Below are 25189 nucleotides of genomic sequence, written 5' to 3' on the forward strand. Positions count from 1 at the left end.
GAATTATCGAGAGCGAAAATATTTTTTACAGGCACTTTAAATTAGAGTTCGATGATGACAAAATTTTAACAGTTCGATGTACATATGATAGCAACTATTCCATGCGCTCACTGAAAATCGCATGTTATGAATACCATGAGTTCGAAACCGAAAGAATACTCAGTAATGGCGAGGTTGAGTATATAAAACAGGCAGATCCAGACTATAGGAGCAATATAGAATTTCTGGACTTGAAGAAAATGAAGCAAACCTATTCTATGAGTATTGCTTGAACCGCGAACCTGTGCACAACGAATTAAAAAAATGGCGACGACGAATAAAAATAACAACGATGTGGACGACGACCTTCAACGTTCTATTGAGGAGTTGAAACAATTTTTTTGTACCAACAGATTGCTAATTCTTACGGAGCACTTTAACCAATTTATAAGCAGCTATACGTTTTTGAAACCATACGCTGAAATGTCGCAGAAAGTCAGCCAATTTGGAAAACATTACGTGAGCTGCCCGTGGGCATATGACGATGCAAAATGCGGACCAGACACTTGTGAATGTTATAGTGTTCGTAGGAGAATAAATGAAATGAAAAACCTTGTTCAGTTTTACAAAAGATTAACTAATAAATAAATTTTATTCTTCAATCAAAATTACAGTGTTTCATTGTGAATCTTAATATATCATATCCTTGGTATTTATCCAGGAATTGTGTTTCGTTGAGAACCCTAGCCACTTCACAAACGCTTGGTTACCTTTCCTTTTCAATATTTTTTCCACAAGATAAATTGATGGATGCTCAGCTTTCAATAGTTCAGGCTCATAAAAACCACCTTCAATTTTATTTCCTTCGTAATCTTCTAATAGATATGTAACGGGATTGGTAATACGAATTTCGCGAATCTTGAAAATTTCCGTGGTCCAATTGGGTGTGTAGCCCTTTTCAAATACATGCTTGTATTTACTGATTCGAACATGATCACCCACATTATATTTAAATGGACCCATCACCTTAATGTTGTTGTATACGGTAGACAGGAGTAATTTTTCATTGGAACTATTCACAGCAGACGGAGCCATTTTAATTGTTCGGTGTTTTTTATTATTGTAGGCGTCAACTATATCATCGACTTGATTGATCCACTTGTAGTTTCCATTCATACTAAACTCTTTCCACATCATATTCTTTAGGGTACGATTGAATCGTTCAACAATTGATGCCTTAAGTGGACTATACGTAGAATAATGGTTTATTTGATATTTTGTCATAACATTTTTAAAATGTTTGTTGTAGAATTCTTTTCCGTCGTCTGTTTGTAGGTTTTTAGGAATGCGTCCTCGTTGGAGAATCTGTTCAATTGCTATAGCAACTTCTTTACCCGTTTTTGTTTTGATGGAAGCCGTCCACGCAAACTTGGAAAACGTGTCGATGATCGTAAGAAGGAAACGGAACCCCGTATTGTCGCTAACATATGCTCCCATTTCAACTAAATCGGCCTGCCACAAGTCATCCAACCCTTTAATTATGACTCGTCGTCGGTTAAAATTTTTTCGAGCTGACCTATGTAATTCGTTTACTACTTGCCGTTTGCTCATTTTAGAATGAACTGAATTTCGTAATATGATTGATAGTTGTATTTGTTGTTGTTGTTTTCAAGGTATGACTTTGAACTGTCATCATCATTATAGTTTTGTAAGTTCGTCGATTTCAAGTTGAATTTGTCTGTCTATATATTCTTTGAGTTTCTCAATGTTAATATCAACGTAGTTCTTTGTAGAAGCATCAGCATCCTCAACGGGTTCTCCAAGATTCTTGAGTTGTTTGAATTTGATGTTGTAATCACCGCTTTCCGTTTTATTAAATCCCGCACCATGCAAACCTTGTAGACCATCCTTACCAGGTTTTCCTTCCGGACCTCGGGGACCCGAGGGGCCCCGCTGACCTATAGGACCTTGGGGACCTTGAGGACCCGGGGGTCCTTGAAGTCCTTGCAAACCACGTTTTCCTCCTCCAGTATCGTTTGAAAATCGACCAAATTTATCAACACCCATTTAATAAATGATGTGAGCTGCGTGTTTATTCTATTATTTGTGATTCTTTCAATTCTTCAATGATTGATATAATTTCATTGTTATGATTATTGTGACCGGCTTGCTGTGACGCAATGAGTAACCGCAATCGACTTACTAGTTCATTGGGATCATCCCAATATATATAGTCAATTTGTTTGTTAGACGTTTCCATTAAATTAGGGTTTTTGCATTTAATATTAGGGGTTCGTGTTAACCCTTTTCCTTCTTTTCTATTTAACAATTTAGAAATTATTCTTGTATATTTAAAGCTTCGATTTCCATTGATTTGACTGCTACTGTCATAAGAACGCCTGTGAGCATTAGAGTGTAGAAGAATACTTTTATAATTCTCTAAATCATCGTCGGAATATATTGTTTCATCTGGATACTTCATAAAAAGCAGTTCATATAAACCCCGACTTCCAATGTAAGATTTTTCATCTACAATTATATGATTATCATCGATTGCGAAATCTGAATTTCCTATTTTCCACTGATTTCCATTATTGTCATCCCTATATACCCCATAAACACTGTCAATTACAGATGGTTGATTTACATAGATATCTAGATATTGCTTAGCAATATCTGAAAAATGATTTTGCTTCAGGTATTCTCCCAGATATTCTTGTCCTTCCGGAGTGGCAACATATTGGCGAACAGCTTTTGTAGAAGAAGAAGAAGTGTTGGTGAGGTTAAGTTTCCGGTTAAACTTTGACTTAGGGGTTTCAAAAATGTGTTCATTTTCTTCATAGACACGATCTCTCTTTAATTCCTCATCTTTACATTTAATACGAGCTGATGAAGACTCTTCTTTGATCTTTGGTTTTTTTATGTCTTGTTCCTGCAATACTTTAGCTTTTTTAACAAATTCTTTGAGGGGTTCCGTGATGGGCTTAAATGTTTCTTCCAACTGAATCTCTGTTCCGGCTTTGTTAGCTTTCAGCTGTTGATATTTTTTCCTTATTGAATCGGTTGTCTTTACAATATCACTTAGCAACTGTTTGTCAAGCTTTGTTCTTTTCATTGTTTATGCAAACGGATGCAATCGGTCAAATTTCGAAATATATCTAAAATGTTTTGAAATATTCTTTCAATAGGTTCTAGTTTGATTTTGAACTGATTTTTGCAGCACCTAAATCGATTTGTTGTTTCTCTTTTGAATTGTTTGGAACTGTCCTCACTGTTGCTGCACTCAAACTGTATTGAACTGTTATCGAACTGTATTGAACAGCTATTGAGCTGCATCAAACTGGTCCTTTGAACTGAACTGCTTTGAACTGTTCGTGAACTGATTTTAACTGCTTTGAACTGCTCCTGGACTGCTTTGAACTGCTTCTGAACTGCTTTGAACTGCTTTGAACTGCTCTGAACTGCTCCTGAACTGCTCCTGAACTGATTTGAACTGCTCCTGAACTGCTAAGTTGGTAATGATGCTTTTAATAGATGTGGGGTTCTTTCCATACTGTGGATTTGCTTTTATAGTATTATGAATATATCGAATCCCTTTCGATATCGACCCTTCTCTAAAGAACTGTCTTTATCAATTACACAGAATCCATATTTATCATTCCAACATTCAGCACAAATGGTTCTAAACTGTTCGAAAGTCATATCGGTGTTTACGTGATCATTGTAAATGTGTCTTAAATTCATATCATCCTGTTTGAATATAATCAAAAAATTTGCGTTATCTCGAATAAGGTGTTTCGGTATTCTTGTATATGTTTGACACAGATAAAAGCTATCAATATTATGATGTCGTCCCATACAGAAATATGATCGAATATTCTCTTGTTTCTCGCTGGCAATATCATCGAAAATGAAAACAGAGTCAGATTTGGCTTCTTCAGGCGAAATCACTTCACTATTATTTGAGAATGTATAGAAGCCCAATCCGGAAATAGCTTTAACAGCCTGCTTCAAATGTTCATATTTGGGTTGATGTAATGATTTCGAGTAGATGTAAATATTTTCAAATTTTATACCATTTGGGTGCTTCAATAGAGAAAGCATAACGTTAGTTTTGCCGCAGTTAGAAGGACCCGTAATAATACCCCGAATATTATTAGGCAATAAATTGCTGTGTTTAGCTATACAGCTTTCATTTGTAATGTCAGTGTTTTCCACCACCAACCTTTGTTGTTGTTGTATAAACCGCATTATCAGTGCAACTAAACAACCAGACTGAAAGTAATTACGTTGTTGCAAAAAGTGTTATAGTCTGCGAGAGTTGTTGAACCGAGCAGGATTATACGCATACATAGACGCAAAGAGAACGGTCACTATAAAATGATTGATCATAAAAATAAATATACTAGTACAACACGAAAAGCGGTGAAAGGAAGAGGTGTGATTAATACCCTAATCAATAAACTTCCAATTGAACTGCATCTACCCGGTTATCAATACTGTGGTCCTGGTACAAAACTAAGCGAGCGGCTTGCTAGAGGTGATCCAGGAATAAACTTATTGGATCAAGCCTGTAAAGAGCATGATATTGGATATTCAAAATTTAAAGAAACGGCTGATCGTCATATATTAGATAAAATATTAGCTGAAAAGGCATGGCAACGAGTCAGATCAGCAGACGCAGGATTGTCAGAACGAGCTAACGCACTACTTGTAACCAACATGATGAAAGCTAAAGTAAAATTAGGAATGGGAATGAAGAATAAACCGAAATTTGGAACAATTGTTTCCAAAGTCCGAAGGATTGTCAAAAGAAAGAAACCCGACACAATGAAAGCGAGTATTAAAGTAGCCTTAGCTGCTGCAAAGAATATAACAAAGGGACGGAAGAAGACTCTCAAGACTCCAAGGATAATACCCATTCCTAAAGTTGGTGGAGTTCTACCTTTTCTAGTTCCTCTTTTCGCAGGATTATCTGCTATTGGTGCTTTATCAGGTGGAGCTGCGGGAATAGCGAAAGCTGTTAATGATGCTACCAATGCCAAAAAGACCTTAGAAGAAAAACAGCGTCATAACCAAAAAATGGAGGAGATAACATTAGGTCGAGGATTGCATTTAAAACCGTACAGAAAAGGATTAGGGTTGTTTTTGAATCCTGCTTCAAAAAACTTTTAAAAACGCTACCCAAGAGAGCATTAAATGAGAATGATTTAAAGAGATTCGCCAGATTCTTGTCAAACTTCAGAGGAGTTTTCATGCGAAATAATTTACCGAGGGGAGCTGCAAAGCAAAACGAATGTGGTATTGTAAATCTGGATAATATGCAGGGTTCTGGTACTCATTGGGTAGCATACAAAAAACAGAATCGATATGTGGAATACTTTGATAGTTTTGGAAATTTACCTCCACCGAAAGAGCTAATAGATTATCTAGGTTCTAATATAAAATACAACTACAATGCATATCAAAGCTACGACTCATATAACTGTGGACATTTATGTTTGAAATTTTTGTACAATCTTTTGTAAATTTTCAATGCATCTATGTAAATATATAAATACTTTTAAAACTGAAAATCAATCATTGTTTTATATGCTGCCATGGCACTTACATTAACTCTAAGTGGAAATTCATCCATTCTTACAACTGAATATTTTCCACCAATCGATTTACAAGGTGGTTACGTATGCGGACTTGTTGATTTTCAAACATATAATTCTATACCTAACGTGGATGAAAAAAATAATTTATTTCACATTGGGAAGCACATTATAGAAATACCCATTGGATCGTACGAAATTGATGATATTGCCAACTATCTGTATAAAGAACTAGCGAAGATCAATGACAAAATAATTCTTTTAATACAGGCTAATAATAATACACTCAAAAGTGAAATAAAGTCAAATGCTCCAATTTACTTCAATGAAGAAAGATCCATTGGTCAATTGTTGGGATTCGCTAAACGAGAATTGAAAATCAATGAAAAACATACTTCTGATCTACCTGTGAGTATAAGTAAAGTGAACGTAATACGGATTGAGTGTAACATAGTTGGAAATTCTTACATCAACAATATTCCCTCACACACAATCCATGAATTCTCACCTGAAGTAGGACCAGGTTATAAAATAGTGGAGGTTCCTAGTAACGTCATTTATTTACCGGTAAGCCTTAAACGAATAAGCACGCTAACTCTTAAGCTGATTGATCAAAACGGAGATATAATAAACTTCAAAGGGGAAACAATAACGATTAGACTTCATTTGAAGCCCCAGGATGCTGCTATATAACGATGATAAATACCTGCCCGATAATGTAGATAGAACCAGTTCAATCAGAAAAATCGAACGAGCTAGACCGCGATTAACATTGCAAAATAAACAGTATCTAAAGTTATTGGGATTCAAATTGAAACAAAAATAATGAGCGATATCCTGAACGTTACACGTAAAATCAGTTTTGATAATAGTATATCAAAAATCGAATACCATAGCTACTCTCCATTCTTATCATCATACAACTCCAGTGATGAAATCCGAATACCCATACAACAACAGGATTTGTGTATTTTGCCGAGTCAGAGTTTCATTTACATTGAAGGCGCCTTAACTAAAACAGATGGAACAATATCAGCACTAGCTAAATTGACGAATAATAGCGTAGCTTTCCTATTTGATGAGATAAGATATGAACTGAATGGAGTAGAAATCGATCGAAACAAAAATGTGGGAATAACATCGACGTTAAAAAATTATGTATCACTTAATGAAAACGAAAGTAAAATGCTTTATAATGCCGCTTGGTCACCGAACGAATCTATCACACCGTCAAGTGGTTACTTCAACTTTTCTATTCCGCTAAGAAAACTTTTGGGATTTGCCGAGGACTACAAGAAAATTATTGTAAACGCTAAACACGAGCTAATTTTGGTTCGCACAAGAAGCGATGAAAATGCATTTATTTCATCCACTGATAATGTACACATCAAAATTTTTAAACTACAGTGGAAGGTGCCCCATGTTAATCCCGATGGCGCTGAAAAATTGTCAATGTTGAAATATATTGAATCGGGACATCCGATTCAAATAAGCTTTCGAAATTGGGAACTGTACGAATATCCAGTTCTACCCACAACAACAGATCATGTGTGGAATGTGAAAACCACAGGTCAACTCGAAAAACCTCGATATGTTATTTTAGCTTTACAGACAAATCGAAAAAATCTCAAAGACAAAGATGCCAGCAAATTTGATCACTGTGATTTAACAAATATCAAAATACATTTAAACTCCGAATCGTATCCTTATGACGATATGAATATTAAATTTTCCCGTGATCGATTCGCTCTTCTCTATGATATGTACTGCAATTTTCAACAATCTTATTACGGTGTACAACCCCAGCCACTACTTTCACGAAGCGAATATAAGGAATCTGCACCAATTATAGTAATTGATTGTTCACGTCAAAATGAATCCATGAAATCTGGCTCAGTGGACATAAGGTTAGACATGAAAACATCTGTAGATGTGCCTGCCTTAACAACAGCTTACTGCTTGCTCCTACATGATCGTGTGATAGAGTACAACCCACTCACTTCTTCAGTTCAAAAACTTGTATAAAAACTATGGAAACTATAAATGTTAATCCAGTATCACGTTTACATTCTGCACGCAAGCAAACTGCACCATTTCATCACCATGACGATGATTTTCGTTATCGATATGCAAGGATTTAGAGGATGCAACAATGCTTTCATCATCAAAGAGTTAGCTGTCGTAAATGTAAACGAAAATTTTCATCGACACTTTATACTGAAACCTCCCTTCAGTTTTTCAACACTATCAAGAGAGCTGCAATCCCAGGCACACTGGGTATACGAAAATCATCATGGATTGAAATGGGAAGGTGGACTAACAACATTTTGGGAAGTGAAAGAATATTTACTTCTAAACATGAAAAATACAACCATCTACGTCAAAGGAACAGAGAAGAAAAAATGGCTGGATGATTTGCTGGGAAATATTGCACTAGTATTCAATGTGGAAGATCACAGCTGTCCGAATCTAAAATCACTGAAACAAAATTATCCCGACATGTTACGCTGTAATGCCCACAGCGGATGTTGCGCGCTACAAAACGCATTCCTTCTGAAAAAATTTATAACTCAAAATAATAATCAAATGTAATAATAAAAAAAGAAGTTTCATTGTATATAATAATTTTTCTTTATTGTGAATATCAATAATAATAATAAATTGTGACAATCTAAATTTACAAGTTTTATTATTATTATTTAAAATATATATATATATATTTTATAACTATATGTGTAGGTGAAATTCCAAGTTTTTGGAATTGGCCGCACCGCTGCAACTTAAGGACAACTTCCCCGCATTGAAGTCGTCCAACACCTTATCGCTACATTTACTGTAGCGCGATGGTAAAAATAGCCGCATAGTACCCTCCAAATCTACAACGATGGCCTGTCCATATCTATAAAAAACAAAAAATGTATTAATTTTTTTAGCAGAAGAAGAAAAGTTTAATTTTAAATTTTAACTTACCGTGTTTCCATTCTTTCGCCTCCAGTGATGTGGTAGCGCTTTCCCACTTCCAATTCTGATGATTTGATGTAAATGAGCGGTTTGCAGCCCAATAACTCATTTATCGAATCCATCGTTGGCGACAACTTTTCACTTATAACAAAATCTTTTCATAAAGTCCACTATTTATATTAATTTATTATCACCAGTAGTCCAATATTTCGTTCTCAGGAAAACAGTTTGTGTGGTTGTTTTTTTTTTTTCTTCGTAAACAACAATTTTATGTGGTTACATATATTTCCTGTCGTCATCGTTATCGTCAAAATTATTATTTCACATTAGTAAATATTAAAGCACGCAAAACCATCAGTTTCAAATTTACAACAACACAATTATCTGCGGTTAAATATTTTCATTCCCATGAACTGCATATATCCGAACATGAATATAGTTTCTGATAAAGAAACATTTTACTAAACCAAACCAAACGAACCTTTTAAAATCAGTCAGTCAGCTGGTAAAGTTCGTTAAACATCAATATGTTAGGAAATCAGGAGCAACAGCAGCAGCAGCAAGAACAAAGGGAGTACCAGGTGCCAAAATTGCAGCATCACGCTTTAGCTGCATGGATCGGCAGCAAAAAGTTTCATCATGCCGATGTGTACTTCCTAAAGGATCGGTTGCAGTTAGAGGCCTTCAAGTTCTCATTAAAAAATCCCCCAAAGTGGGATGACGCAACACGAGGACACACATTTGAGGAAATCATTTTGAAGTCTCGATGGTTTTGTTCAAAACCACATTGTCATGTCATCTATAAATATCCTCAAGTGAAAGCCTTTCAAACTTATATAATAAAGAAAAAGAATGAACAACAATAAACAAATATTTACAAAAAAACAATCATCTTTTTTTATTTATTCTGCATGTTTATCCCCCACAACGAAAACAAACGTAAAATTTTACAGGTTGGATATACACACATTTCAAAATTTATCATTGACTATTTAAAATTCTCTTTCAGCTAAATCAACTTCAAGATTTCCCTCATCAACAGCCTCCAGATAACCACTCCTTATGCGAAACGTTTTCTTAGATCTTCCATTCTCCCCCTCCTCTTTTGCAATAATTTTACTCGATAAAGATTTTTTATTTTGTTTTCTTCGAATCAATCGATCAAACTCCCGCTGAATTCGTATGATATCATCTCCATAATAATCATGATGACTTCCATTTCGGCGAAGAACCTCTTTAATTCTTTCCTCTTCCCCTTTTTCAAATTCATTTATTCCATATTTTTGCACCCATTCAACATCATCACCACCATCTATGTCGTTGAACGGACAACCCTTCGGATATCGGCCTTTCGTCTTACATCTAGTCAAACCTGGCAACACTTTTCCCATTATAGTAATTTCACCATTACCTGAAACAACAACACCAAAGTTGCAATAAAAATACACTATTCCCTTCATCACCATCCCACTCACCAAATACTTCAATCTTAACATGCTGCCAGATTTGAAATGTAAATGTCGTATCGAAATTTCCAGGTTTGCAATCCTCTCCATTCCTTAAGCTTAGTACAAGCCCCCTTGAACCATCCTCAGGTGTCATATAAACCTCCAGATAACCCGAATCAATCTTCACGTTGATAATTTTAAAACTCTTCCATACTTGTTCACATATACAATATTTATCTCTATGCGATAACCGCTCAATCCAAAACATGGCTTATCGCTTAACACTTCTAATCTTCCTTCACAACTGACAAACATCACTTTCAAACTTACAATATATTCACCTGCGGTTTAATATTCACACAGTCCCCAATATACATCAACTTGATAAGCGATTTCCCGTCACCCAAACAATTAGCACATGGCACCCAAACGATCGCCTCTTATCAGCAACCTCAGCAACAACAACAACAACAAACAAATCAGCCAAGTACATTTAAAATCTAGAAAAAACCATCATTTTCAAACTTACTACATATTCACCTGCGGTCTAATATTCACACGCTCCCAAATATGCCAACCTGATAAGCAATTCCCCATCACCCAAGCAATATGCACATGACATCCAACAACAACAAAAACGCACGCCGCCCCGCCCCGCCCCGCCCCGCCCCGCCCCGGCCCGGAACGAGGATCCCCGAACCCCCGCGGACGACGCCCTACGAACTACGCTTCCCTAAAAGTCGCCCCCGGCACGCGCCAAACCGGCCGCCCCTAACCACAACATTTTCATATGAAACTGGATTCGAACATACATGCCGTCTCAAAACCGCAAGATTTTTATATGAAAGTGGATTAGAACATACATATTTATACTACTGAAGCCTTAGACTACGGGGCCGTAGCAAATTTTCTTCAATTGTAGGTTCCGTTTTTGCTGCAAGCAAAATTTTTTATTCTGGAAATATGTCAACAATATCTCGCACTCACGAAGAGAACAAGTTATTTCGAAAATATTAGCTTTCGCTAGAAGTGCAAAAAGTACACATTAAAAGGAATGGTCCTCCTAGTTGAGGATTAAAAATGCGCTCAAAGTCTTTCCTGTTTGTCGTAAGAGGTGAACAAAATAAATAGAAATTTGTGGATAGCCTACAACCTTTGACATCTTATTGCCACCGAAACTTCAACAACGCCTCAGGGAAGGACTCAGTTACGAGCTTTGGCTACCAAAAATACACTATGATTAATTTTTGGAAAGTACACATGCTCCTCGGCAACGATAGCGACCTCAAAATGCTCGCTTCCTCCAATTAGAGCGGGGGTTCCAACGTTGTAAGGAAAGTACTTTTCTCCCTCCTGCAATGCGCTTTTGTACTCTGGAAAACCAAGTGGTAGCAGACGTGAATCCGTTATCAGGTTGCTTCTGACGACTACTGACCTGAGGCCCGGTTTATTAAAGACTTCTAACTGAAAGAATCCGGTCTAGATTAAGGAGTATCATAAATGTACAATAATAGGCACCAACATTTACTTCCAATATAGTGGAGAAGGATGCTTTTGGGTTTTAAATGACCAACACCATAAGAGAAATCAAACCGACCGTTTCACAATCAGCAGTAGATTTAGAGGTTGTCTCCTGGATGAACGTAACAAGAGAGGCGTTGACATTGGTCTCGAAAGGGATTACCATCCAATGATCTGGATAGCTGCGTGGTTAGAGCACAAAGCTGTCGTACGAAAGGTCACGGGTCGAATCTCACTGTTAGCAGTGGGATTTGTATTGTCATTTGACGTCGGATACCAGGCGACTCAGCTATGAATGAGTTCCTGAATCAAATCAGGGCAATAATCTCGGGCGAGCGCAATGCTGATCACATTGCCTCTTACGTTCGCCTGCGTGTTGCGTCCACCACTTCTCGCACGATTGGAGAATGCTGGGCAACTCCTCAAATTCAATATCGACCACTTGTATGATCGATAGTGGGAGAGCTATCTTACTGATCTGACGGCAGATATACTGGATAACCCGCCTGAGGATATCGATGAATATTGGGTTGCCACCACAAATGCGCTTTTCTCTTGTGGGCTGCTTAGGTCCTCGACCACGCTTCGAAGGACGTTATAAGAACTAAATACCGTAAAGGAAGCGGATCTATGTACAGAAGGGGCTGAAGGTTGTATTTACCGCTGCGAGCGATGGCAGGCGTAACGTGTTCAAATTATGATACCGAGCAAAATCCTGGGAAGTTCAGCATAGTGTACACCATGGCAAGAGAGAATTTGCTATTTTGCTAGTCGGAAAAGCGGAAGATATCGGAAAATCAAATGATTTCAGAAGAGAATGTGCATCATGACACAACTTGCATGTAGTTGCAAATCTTTCAGTTGTCCAGGGAAGGACGACAATGGCAGACTTCTTATCAACGATGACGGGCAACTGAAGAAATAGAAAAAACACTTCACCATGGTTCTTAACCGTATGACATCGTCTTGGGGACGAAGTAATTCTTCCAAACAGAAAAGAAATCATTTCAGATAGGAATGGACTCAAAAAGGAGTAAATTCGCTGGGCTTTACGGTTTCCTCACACACTTGCAGTTACTACAAACCTGCCGCTTCCACTCGTACGGAAGTCTCGGGAATTCGAGACCTATCCCAGAGAGTGGAAGAAGGGGATGATCGTTAATGATAATAATAATAGTCGTTGGCACAACAATCCATATTGGATTAGGGTGTTAAAGTGTGTTACAGCACTTCATTCAAGAAACCAACGGTACACTACAGGATTACAATACCCTATAGAAGGCAATGTGGTCAGAATTGCGCTCGCCTGAGATTATTACCCTGATTTGACACAGGTACTCATTCACAGCTGAGTCGACTGGTATCCGACGTCAAATAACAATATAAATTCCACTGCCACCAGTAAGATTTGAACCGCGACCTTCCTTACGACAGCCTTGTGCTCTAACCACTCAGCTACCCGGACACCACCTGATGATCGTCAGGATTCCAAAAAAGAGCACCCAATTGGAGCGACAATTGGAGGGGTATCTGTGTGCTCCCTGCGTCCCAAAGAAAATGGCTAAAATAACGCTGGAACGCATCAAAGAATATTTCGAAAGATTGATTGACAGAAAAAAACCTAGTTTCCGCTCTAGATCCTGTTGCATTTACATCGATACCCTACAGATCATTTTGGAATAGTGCACGGGGTTTTGATCTTCGATTCACCTGCTCTTCATCGATATCGAGAAATTTTACAATAGTGAAAACTGGGAATGTATCTGGAGTGCTACATACAGTAGGGGCAATCTGGAGAAATGAATAACTGTTATCAGAACAACATATAATGATGCAAAATGCACTCCCTGCACTGAGGTAAATTCTGAAATTTTCTGATCCAAACCTTGTTATGGGTTGACGTTCCTCATACCGCCTTGCCCGAAGGACGTAAAGAAATAAATTCAATGGACTATGATATATTTCTTCAAACACTTAGATTGAACTGATAACATCTGTTTGCTCTCTCACCAGGTCATGGATCTGGGCCAAATGGCTCTGGATTAGAAAGGAGAGGTAAGTAGGCTTGGACTGAACATCAATAGCATAGCACCTTCTTTACATATATTTGCATTAATGGGCAGAGTACCGAAAACATCGACCAATTTGTATAAATAGGTAGCGTGAATATTGCTGTGTAGTCTGGTCCCCCTACCGCATCCGTGACTGCCGCGCTCTTGAAGCTGTACAACGCAAATTCACCCGGACCCTCTTTTACAAAAAGAACTTTCCACGGGTTAATTATCCGTTACGACTCTGCACCCTCAATCTCCCTTCCCTACAGCAACGCCGTATCTTCCTTGATATTTGTACCCTTTTCAAACTCTGCAATTATCTGATGGGCTGTTCCGCCAACTCAGTTATTACTTCCGTATCGCCTCGTCTCATACCACACGTAGTGCGGGCATTTTTTATGTACCCTTCGCGGAGCTCCAGATTTGCTTTCACTCTCCGATCCCGAGGCTTTGCCGGTCCTACAATGCCCTACAGCTTGGGTCCTTTGACTCTATTTCCCTCTCTAGTTTTAAGCGTAAAATAAGCCATTCACTTGCTCCTCCCTCTGGGGACAATATGTAATAAGGAATTTGCTTTCTGTGTATTGTCCTCATTAAATAAATAAATAAATAAACAAAGCGTGGTTTCTGCGGATCTGGAAATGCAATTATTTTAACGACTGAATCAAGTTGAGATTGTTCTGTGCAAGTGTTCTTTCTGTGTCGCTATATGGGGTAGCACATGGAAAGTAAACCCCACTGTGACACAAAAGCTCCAAGCCTTCGTCAACACCTGTCTGGGTCATATTATCGAAATGCGCTGACACTATTTCAAACGAAGAACGTGATCAGCGCACAGATCCAGCACGTATGCGCACTGTGATTGGAAGGCGGAACTGGTAGTGGTTAGGTCACACATTAAGGAGGGGCAACAATTACTGATTACACTATGCAGTGGATTTCAGTTTTGCAAGATGGTCAACGGGTGAGTCGCGCGAAGGGCACTTAGTGCATAGTAGCGGAGGAGGAATGCGGACGTCTCGGGAAGTCATGGTGGGAGCTAAAGTGAATGTCGCGGTATACCCCACTCGGGGGTTAATTGCAACCATATATATTATTGCGCTTAATCGAAGAAGTGTCCGGATAGCTGAGTGGTTAGAGCACAAGGCTGTCGTACGGAAGGTCGCGGTTCAAATCTCGCTGGCGACAGTGGGATTTGTATCGTGATTTAACGTCGGATACCAGTCGACTCAGCTGCGAATGAGTACCTGAGTCAAATCAGGGTAATAATCTCGGGCGAACGTAATGCTGACCACATTGCCTCCTACAGTGTACTGTAGTGTACCGTTACGGTCTTGAATGAAGTGCTCTAACACACTTCAAGGCCTTGATCCAATATAGATTGTTGTGCCAACGATTATTATTATTATTATTATTAATCGAAGACGTTCAATCTACAGCAAATAAAATAATATAAATAAATTGATTTCAGAACTGTATTCCGCGGCAAGGATAAATTTGCAGGTGGTCGCAAGTCTCACTCATGACGTGCAGGCAAAGAGATGGGAGGATTAGTTTCCCCAGTCTTCAAACGTGTAGTATCCGATGAAGTTGCACCTCTTATGGATGTAATGGTAATCCACCATATCATGCAAGTGGAAAGTGCTCCTTGAGAGGAGTTTGAAGTAAAAATCGGAGTCGATCAGGTTATAGGGGGTGCGGAGTTTGCATCGGTTGGCATGTTGACTAGAAATCAGAATCGGCAGTGGATAGGTCCCACATTAAGGGAGAACGACAATTTGTGCAATTAAATTCACTACTGCTGGGGATCGGCGAGAAAATCTTCCTTCAAGACTGTGGTGCAGAATAGTAGAGAAGGAATGTAGACCTAGAGAGAGCAGAACTAAAATTTCCAGGGTCGGATCATTTAGGGGATAATGGCAACAATAACATCCTATCTCCCCGAAGAAATCAAAATTTATACTAACAATGAATTCTTGAAAACGGTTCAACTGTTTGCATAAATTAACATGTTAACTCTCTTGGCTATCATTGAAATACCTTGTGGTAATTTTAACCTCTTTAAATAAAAGTGAGGTGCTACCAAATATAATCGACTGCTTAAAACACAAGCTGCGATTACTTCTATCATAAGTTGTCAGGGCAGTTATTTTATATGTTCCTTTAGTGTGGGTATCTGCAATCAACATGAAAGAAAATCGTAGACAAAGTAAACTGCATATCAACTTGGCGCACTACGAAAATAATGCGCCAAAAGAGCAACAACATATGGGGCAGAATGTATGATTGTAGTAGGGATGTTCTGGGTAGATATTCCAGCCGATTATAAATACAGGAACAGCATAGGACCAGGAGAAGAATGGTCGATGGGAACTCAAACTTAACCCAAATAGAAATATGCCCCGGCAAGACGAACTATGATTTGACAGTTTGGCTAAATCTCCTGATTGTCCCACGTACGAAGGTGCAGCCGAAGGAGCACATTTTTTTTACCTGCCCAAAATTAGAAAGCTCAATGGGAAAATGTAGCAGTTTACATGGTGGCATCAGACGTAGACGTAGACGTAGACCGTGGTAATTACAACAATGAAATGGAGAAAAACAGAATCAAAATGGAGAAAAAAAGTTCGCGCAAATATGTTAGCACCACGGTGGGTAGTATGCAATCCAGGGAAATCATATCATGACGGTGATCCCATGGGCGGCCTTCATTACGGATACCATTAAAAGGCTAACCAGAGGATGATATTACCCAACACTCAAATTTTATTGCTACAAACGTTTCGTGTTCCCCCAACCTAAGTTCGATACACCAAAAGCAACATAATACAATGGGTAATATCGGCGTAATGTGCTTGGCAGTAAAGTATGGTCGTTGCCAAAACCAAAAATAACCGTTTTAGTTCTACACCCATATATACATACATTCTCAATGTTCCTAGTGATCCAGAAAGCATACCATATCCAAGAGCAATGAATGAATCTTTTACTGAGATTGATATTTAGAAGCACTTTTTGTGAAGATCAAACTAATTAAAGCTCCTGGAACCCTTTGCCCAAGAACATTGAACTTGTAAAGGAGCCTACATAGGATCCTTTTTTTAAAAAATAAGCCACACTTTTGCCTACAGGCTTCCCGCTGCGACTACTTAGGATCAGAGTTGTCTTGATCAGATGCGCTTCTCCAAATAAAAGTAAGGCAAGTGAGCGTTTGACCACCTGCACTAATTTATGAGATGCACGAGATGCTGCTTATTTTCTTCCACCTCGGTCTCAGTGTGTTCTTACGTGTGCCGGATTTTACGTTACTACTGATCAAGCCAGTATATACAGCGTCGATTTCAGTGAAGCCATTCCTTTTCTTTTTCTTTACATGTCGGTCCTCTCATGAATCAGTTCACAGGTGTATAATCAAGTTGTTGGAACACAAGGGAAGGGAAATTCCCTTTCTGGACAAAATACGGACCCGTGATTCCTACTGTTCAAAATATAATTAGCAGAAACTTAAAACGAAACGGATCGCATGAGGCTCCATGAAGGTCTGATGTGAGTTTGATATTATGTGCAAAGGTGCATGGGACCTTACCGAAGAGAGCCATTTCACATGCTATAATTGTGGTATTTATATCGACAAGTCTTACACCAAACCAATTGTCCAATTACGCTAGGAGGCATCTTTTCTACCGACATGAGGAGATTTCTCGCCGGTCAGGAAGTTGATAATTTATTGACTCATTTATAAATGATTGCACATGCACTCTCCTAGTGCAGTAGACTTGGCAGGCGTATATCGGAAAAACTGAGTTTCCACTAGAAACAAGTAGATCTGCAGCTGAACAAGAACTGAAAAACAACTACATCATATGCACGCGTTTATTGAAACGCGACCTGTACACTTCTTGTAGATGGATCGATATGTAACAAAGCCAAGGAAATATTTTAAGCCTTGTCGACGCATTTCGACCGGTTCTACAGGTGGCACTTGTGAATATGTATCTGCGTTGAAAATCACGGACTTAAGAGTGCATGCCTCAAAGTGAATCCCAGCCAGAGTTAGGGGATACAAGGACAAACGGGGAGCAAACACCCTTAATGTTAAATCAAACTCAAAATGCTGGCATTGGGTAAAAACCGGGCATCAGGCACCCCTACCCTCAATATTATATCTGCGGATTTTTTGGTCAATTAGAGACAACCCAAGTCTTTCACTTAATTCTCTTGAAACGGCATTAATTTTCAGGGAATTATTTCTGGTTTCGGTTCTGGTTCTTAACTGATCTTTCCCCTATGGGACACACCTGGACCGGCTCCAGAAGTGAACTAGATACTTTCGAACATCGCCCATGCATAAAAAACAATTTGTTATCGTTATAAATATACAGTTTTGAAATTTCATACTATATACATTACAAGATTAACGATATTGAAAACACCATCCTGAATAAGAAGTTTCGCAACCCCTCGTTAAAACATTGAGCCTTGTGCCTGACCGAGGTCTGCACTGCACAGAGTCACACTGAGTTCGTAATTAACGCATTTTACCACCTATCGTTCCTCAGAGAGACAATTTAAATTCTCGGACATATTGGTACAATGCATATTCATGTAAATGTATCTGATGTCAACTGCATTCCGAATAAAAATCGAAAATCATGTCTATCTGCGGGGGTACTTGTTCAGACTTTTCTCATCGGTAAATGAAGTTCACATTAGAGGGAGGCTAGGGAGAAGAAAGATTGCTTACCGATCAACGATTGTACCTCTATCATTTATTAGAGGGTATGAAGCAGTTCTCTAAGTGGAAATGGGACATTAAAAAAATGGAAGTGGTTGATTATGGCTTAAGCTGCACCGGCAAGTATGTTCGACCTAACCGCCGAGGATTTTATGAAGTATCTTCCAAGTTAGAAAAATTGAATTCACTCGCTCATCACATGGTAATGACATACCATATAGGACTCGATTCTTCTCATGATGATTAAATTAGAAGGTAAATACAAACCAGACTTTTCCAGATGAGATCTAACGAGCTTAGTTACAATAGTTCAGCGGTCGGCAGTTCCAGTGTTACTCCAGAAGCTAAAGAAGGCAATAGGAGTGACGTTAATAATTGCTATGATGGAGGAAGCCATGATCCAGTGAAAACAAAAATGCTAGACATGCAAATAGAAAACCGTTTCTTGTAAATATTTTTTATATTTTTTATATTTCTTGTAAATATTTTTTCATAATCATCATGGTCAACAATGTCGCATCAACCGGTGTCCGGTGAAGGCCTGCTTTAACAAAGAACTGCAACCATTTCGGTTTGGGCCGAGCTCCACCAATTCGCTACTTCTAAGAGCTTTCTGTCTTCTTAGCCCTCGTCGTTCCATCTGAGGCAAAGCCTGTACTGCCCCTATAGACTTTTTGGACTAGATCATCCTATATGGTTTGTAATGATATGTGTGATTGGTCGATGGACTACAAAACCATCCTAAGTGTCCGAAATCTACCAAGAGGGAAGAGCTCCCCCAAAATCTAAAAAAAGTAGTGAAGTTGACCATGAAGGTCCGCCCGCAAACACTATATGTAGCGGGCGTGGAGCCGAAAATCTGCGGATTAAGTGCCGTGATCATGAGAGAAGATCCAAGACTGCACGTTTCCTCAATCGATGGTTCTCCTGCCTTTGATGTGCATTGTCGCTCCACCTTTCGATCCCCCCAGACAGTGCGGTGCGAGACGCCGCTCGCAAAGCTCCCCGTCTCTGCACTTGAATAACGCTCTTACGATACACCTCCTTGTCAAGGGCATCAACCCATACCTTCGCGTCGTAGAGCAGAACAGACTACATTGCTCCTATAAGAAGACCTCTTCAGGTAGATGGCTTAGACTCCACTTGTAGCCCCTTCCGAAGCTGCTTTGATTTGCTCAAAAAGATATTTAACCGCTGATTTTGACTCAATGGGCAACTCGCCAATCGATATTGGACGCAGCGGAATTATCTTTCTGAGCTAGACGACTACTGTTTTTCAAGCGCAAGCTGAATAGTCATCCATCCGCATACTCGCATCAATATTCCAACTCTGCTTTGCGCCTGTTCAACAATGCGTCCGACAACAATCCGGCAACAAGAGCCGCAACCTCGTCTGTATAACCAATCAGGCGGGAATCTTCTGGAATGTCCAGTCTTTGCAGACTATCATAGGAATTGTTCGAGAGATGCGGAAGTATGGTGGATCCCTGTACTACTCTCGACGTGGTCTCCATCCTCCTCTGCCCTTCTAGCGTCTCATAGAGCAGGGAGCGGTGTTTCAGATAATCTCTCAATATCCGCAAAACTTTGCTTCGCACGTGGATTGAGTTTTCTAATGTGCCTAGCATATCTGTCCATCTTACGGAATTGAAGGCATTTCTGACATCAAGCGTTATCAGGAACACTCCGTTTAGATCGGAAGCTGTGTGTCTGAGCTCGAAGAACCGCATCCACGACCTTCATAACAACATCCACCGTGGATCTCCCTGCTGTGAACCCAGACTGCCCTGAGGATAAGTCTCGGCAGCATGGTTGAGTTCCAACAGCGTAAATCGCTGATGAGCTTTTCGAACACTTTTCGATATAAAGACGGCAGCTCAGGGTCCCCTACCCCTTTGTTGATTAGCGCGAGTCTCGCCGCCTTCCAGCGACAGGGGAAAATAACCTCCTTCAGGCGGGCGTCGAGCACCACGAGCAACAAGTCTAGCCGTTGACGGGACACCATTTTATAGATTTCCGCCGGGATACCATCAGGACCTGGCCGGTGAATAATGCCCATAATATGCGGTCTATCCGTTCGGTACTTAGTATGCGGAATTACCGCGAGCCCCGACTTTCCCGGTGGTAAGTTTATAGCGAAGTCCCCAGCCAAGTCATTTGCCTCGTTGGCTAGATTCTACCAGCGGTGAGCTTTGCTTTTATCTCCTTTTTGCTTATATATACTCTGCCTTTCAAAGCACATGCCTCCTCGCGTACATGTAAACGTTGTGTGAAGCGGCGGAGCTTATGACGCTCCATCCGTAAATCGGCAATTTCTGCCGTCCGCCAGTACTTGAAAGGCTTGTCACAGCTGCGGCAACTTTCTCCGTGTCCGAAACCGCGTCCTCCAAAGCATCTAGGCGGCACCAAAAGTCCGGCATAGTCTCATTCGTCGTCAAGTAAACGCTAAAAAAAGTTAAATACCGAATCCAGACAAAGCTAATCGCCCTTAAACAAGAACACGAAGTGAACGCCGTCCCGAACCCAGATGGCAGCGGCACACGGTAAGTCGAGATGTCATGAAGCCGGGTCCCTGTTCCGGTAGTGCTTGTTGATTAGCGCTAGATCCTCTTTCGCCTCTGCAGCGAACTGCGCTAGCAATTCGTGGGCGATAGCATTCCGGTATACGGTGCGGATCATGCCAGTTGCATCCTAGCTCTTTCTATTTCTACCATAAAGATTGGACACCATCCTGAAACTGCAGTGTATGCAACAAGTTCACCGGACGCGCCACGATCCTTGGTGTTTTCATCGCAGGTCCTTCCTTGGTGACTTACCTGACCGCATCTAGTGCATGCTGCCCTCCTGTCGAGTCCCATGAAAGTTGCTGACGTGTATCTCTAGTCCAGACACCTGTAGCAGTCGGTGGGGGTTATCCGCATTCTTCCGGACACTGGGTAAACCATTCTTTGGGGACCTTAGTGAGATTTCTAGCTGCAGGGTCGGAGAGCTGCTTTCCTTCGTGAATGCTACGGGCTGGCTCTGAAGATCCGAGCCAGCTGGACTCTGCTTCCCTGTTCCTATAACAACAGTCACGGTCTTAGGAGTTTGTGGCATCAAAACGGCGCACCAAAGCGCTAATTGGGCTCCTCGGAGCGGCCACTGATACCTACCTACCTACCATTCAAAGAAGTGGTATATCCGCCATTTGTTGCCTCTGGATATTCACGTGAGGCAGCTAGGATCTCGGATTTATAGACAGTACATAGGCTCTAGACTAGAAATGAGAGCCTTCTCCCCAGTAGCCTCTTGACCGCTTTACAGAACGTACTTTTACTAGTCGCCCTTCGCTTTCCGTATGGAAGACATTTTTGCTTCATTGCCTTCGGGTTTCATGTTGTAACGGATTTCAGTGAGCGTTTCCGCAAATGCCTTGCCTTCCTTCAGTTTAATCAATAATCGGTTCCTGTTACTAGTTTTCGGTTTGTAGGCGGTGTGAGGACTTCATTCCTTTTGTACTTTTTGTCTTCTTTTTTGGGACACTGGGGACTGCTCTTCTAAAGTCTCCTTCTGGCACGTCATCCTCATGCTGCTTTTCTCCAGTTAGCTTTGCAGTGGGCTATCTGCGACCCATTTGGCGTTAATATGTTCTCAGCGGGAAGCGCGGCCGTTTCTGATTTCCACGCGATTTTCCCTGATGTCCACGAGAGTTCCTCTAATTCTATGAGCCCGTTCTGGATGCCTTTGCAGATGTTCTTCTGGAGGACGGTCGACCTCACTTCCACTCGATTGATGGCCTAATACACTACCGATTTTGACTGGGATTTTTTCCAGAACAGGAGCGCCGCAGGGTATTGGAGTCGCCGTCCCGACACCGTCAGTCGCTCACGACTCTTGAGGCAGTACCCCTTTGAAGTGTGTGTCGGCGCCTTTTTACAGTGAAAACATCCAGAAGACAGCTAAAATCTATTGCTGATCGCAAGTTGGTCAATCAGATAACTTGCAATGTCTGCGCTGGATCAATGGGCCAGAATTCACAAGGCAGTGGATCCGAAAACCTCTCAACGTTATCGTTACGTTCCACGACTACATCTGCCTAACACAAGTTTCCGCAAGGTGTTTTCACAGCCCACCTTAGTTTTCAGATCACCCATCCCGATCACAATGTCACCTTTCGAAAGTTTTTCTTGTACTGCATTCAATTCCACATAAAATGCCTCCTTCTTCCTTGGATCGGAAATCTCCTACTGATATGTCCCTCATACTGAATCAGAATCTCACAAAGAGCATTTTGTCCGACACCGGCTCCCAAATAATGAGGGCACACCTTGCTGTAAACACACTTGCTTCCGCAATCTTTTCCGTAGTATAGCATGGCGCCGCAAGAAGTGGAAGGCAGTCGAAGCTGCAGAAAGCACAGCTAGTGTATACCGTAAACATTAATGTGACACCAGATTCGCCCTTACTTCCGGCAGACTTGTCAAAGTACAATAACATAGCACCCCGCAAAAGGAAAAGAAGTGCTCTCCTCAAAGCCACCATCTAACCTTGTTTAACCCCTGAATATCTAACCCTGGAACTTCATTCTGTTAATCCTCGATACCGTTGTTGAGGAGCGTACGCACATTCGAAAAACCAGACCGTATCCTATAGCTTTAGGTCATAAGCGGTAGCCCCGCCCTCACCTCGATGTTTCCATAACAAGGAAAAGTTAGAATCTGCAGGTGCCCTTTTTGTTCCCAAGCAGAAGGAGCCGAAAATCTGAAAGGTCTGAAAGTCCCACTCCAATAAAATTCTGGGGGCAATTCCGGACCAGAGCCGGATCGGAAAGTGTATTGAACATTTTCCAACAGCTGACAACAAATAATGATCCTTGCTTTTTCTATTGATTACAATATAGAAAGTGCATTCTATAATTAACTTTGCTCAAGAATATTAGCAACATTTTCTTAATGCATGCAAAAAAAACTTTCCATGAGTCATCAAAACACGTTCTTGTTCCTACCTCCTGGTTCTTTTCATACACTTTGAATTAAGCGACAGCGAAAAAGGACTTAAAAGCTGCGAAAATGACATAGACCTTACCCACATCGCCGTACGTGAGACATCGACTAGACAGGGAAATGAAACGTTTCATGCTTTTAATTAACAACCCTATTCAGGTGAAAAATTCGAAACGTAGGAACATGGTGAAATGATAACAAATCTACGATCCACCTTGAATGATGGTGTGAAACGAATTTCCGGAAAATTCATTAGAATTGCGTTGTATCACCCGCTGCGACGTATTGTCGGGGCATAATGGGAACAATGCCGGCGGGGGGTCTTTCAGAGTCATCTAAGAAATTAATTTCGTTAATTTCATTTGGCTAATTGCATCCCTTGTTGAGCAAATTAACAACAAATATACAAAAACCGTTGGAAGCTTTCAGACAGTGTGCCAGCAGATAGTAGTTGTAGACGCTTTTGTTCGAGGACAACATTTTAAACACTAAAAACGAACTCCAGCATTAAGGGTGAATTATCTTTGCCGACTGCTCTTATGTTGTTTTTAGTTTGCAGAAAATGGTTCTATTTATATTTTGTAGAGAAGAGCAATATAAGTATGTACATATTCACCACTTTCCACGACCAATCTCTGAAATGCTGATGCACGATGCAACTAGAATATCTCCGCCGAATGCAATTCCAGAAAAACAAACACTACAGCTTCCACAAATAGATTTCCTCCAATCTCCAAGTCGAGCTGACTAAAAACACAATTTTTTCATCCACATTTCAGCATTCACTTCTCCATTGAAACCTGACGACGGAAATATAGTTCCGGAATGAATCGGCACCCACACTTCAGGGGCTCGTTTTTTCATCTGTCTTCACGTCGATGAAGGGCAAGTCCGCTTACTCTATTTAAAACTGTCACTAATCTAATTGCGTCCTGAAAGTTAAGATAATGTGTACCCAAAAATTAGATACTTCGTATAAGTGTGGTCTGATTTCATAAATAGAAAGAAGAAGCCGCGTTGCGCCAGAAAAGGCTGTAATACTGAAAATGATTTCCCATGGGGAATATTGAAATATATATGTATGTAGCGGGGGTTTTCAACAGGTCACTAAATTGTCTTTTTAGAGACTACAGTAGGCTTCAGCCGAATTAGTGGCATTACCCTTCCTTCTTTACTTCTAAGTTCCCCAAAGTAATATCCCCCAACTCACGAAAACCCTGGAGCAAGTTTATCGCCAAACTTCATCCATTTTGCCTCATTAGGCCGCCGCCTTATCTCATTTCCTTCTGGTCGCAATTCATTCGAAAATCCCAAGTGCACATGCCAGACACTATTACCTAAATAGTGAGGAGTACGCCCTCACTTCAAATCGGAAATTGTCATTCCAAATGTAAGCAATTTGAAGAGGATTGCTATAATTAGAAGAGGTGTAACGTCTTTACACCTAGGGCTCTTCTGGGATTGGGAAACGGAGGACAGAATGCGCGTTTTTTATTCAGATACTTCTCAAATTCCGTGTTCGTTGGGGTTTACTCATGGTGATATTCGCTGTCTGTTCATTGGGGGGAGCAGCTTCTCTGAATAAATCCCTAATGGAATTGAAAATTTATTTCGTTTCGTATATGTTGAATGTTCACTCGACGTTCGTTTTCTATATTTAGAATAAAATTGTTAATCCTAGCTGCGTGACGTCAACCTTTCCTGGAGATAACAAATTTTAGGTAGAAGCGCAAGTCAGCTTTAAGGTAATTGAAAACTAAAGCAATGACGATGCACACATTTCTAAGGTAATCCAAAATAGTCCAGTGTCTTATACCTTTTGTAATAACTCATCGATAACAATAAATTTTTAGGTTAACCTGTCTCCAGAAAGCAAATCTGTATGATTTTTTATGGGTTGAAGTAAAAA

At 40.2% G+C, this 25189-nt stretch overlaps 2 protein-coding genes across 2 annotated transcripts; one reads left to right on the forward strand and one right to left on the reverse strand.

Annotated features, from left to right (window-relative positions):
- Nucleotides 1-1677: 1677 nt before the first annotated feature.
- LOC119658126 (EMI domain-containing protein 1-like) lies at nucleotides 1678-2046 on the reverse strand. The gene has a single exon (XM_038065395.1). The coding sequence runs from the start codon at nucleotides 2044-2046 to the stop codon at nucleotides 1678-1680; it is 369 nt and encodes a 122-aa protein (XP_037921323.1).
- A 4358-nt stretch (nucleotides 2047-6404) lies between these two features.
- LOC119658127 lies at nucleotides 6405-7604 on the forward strand. Its single transcript, XM_038065396.1, has one exon. It carries the CDS (start codon nucleotides 6405-6407, stop codon nucleotides 7602-7604), a length of 1200 nt encoding a protein of 399 aa, XP_037921324.1.
- Nucleotides 7605-25189: the final 17585 nt, after the last annotated feature.

The sequence above is a fragment of the Hermetia illucens genome, chromosome 5 (genome assembly GCF_905115235.1).
Source record: "Hermetia illucens chromosome 5, iHerIll2.2.curated.20191125, whole genome shotgun sequence".
Lineage (NCBI taxonomy): Eukaryota > Metazoa > Arthropoda > Insecta > Diptera > Stratiomyidae > Hermetia > Hermetia illucens.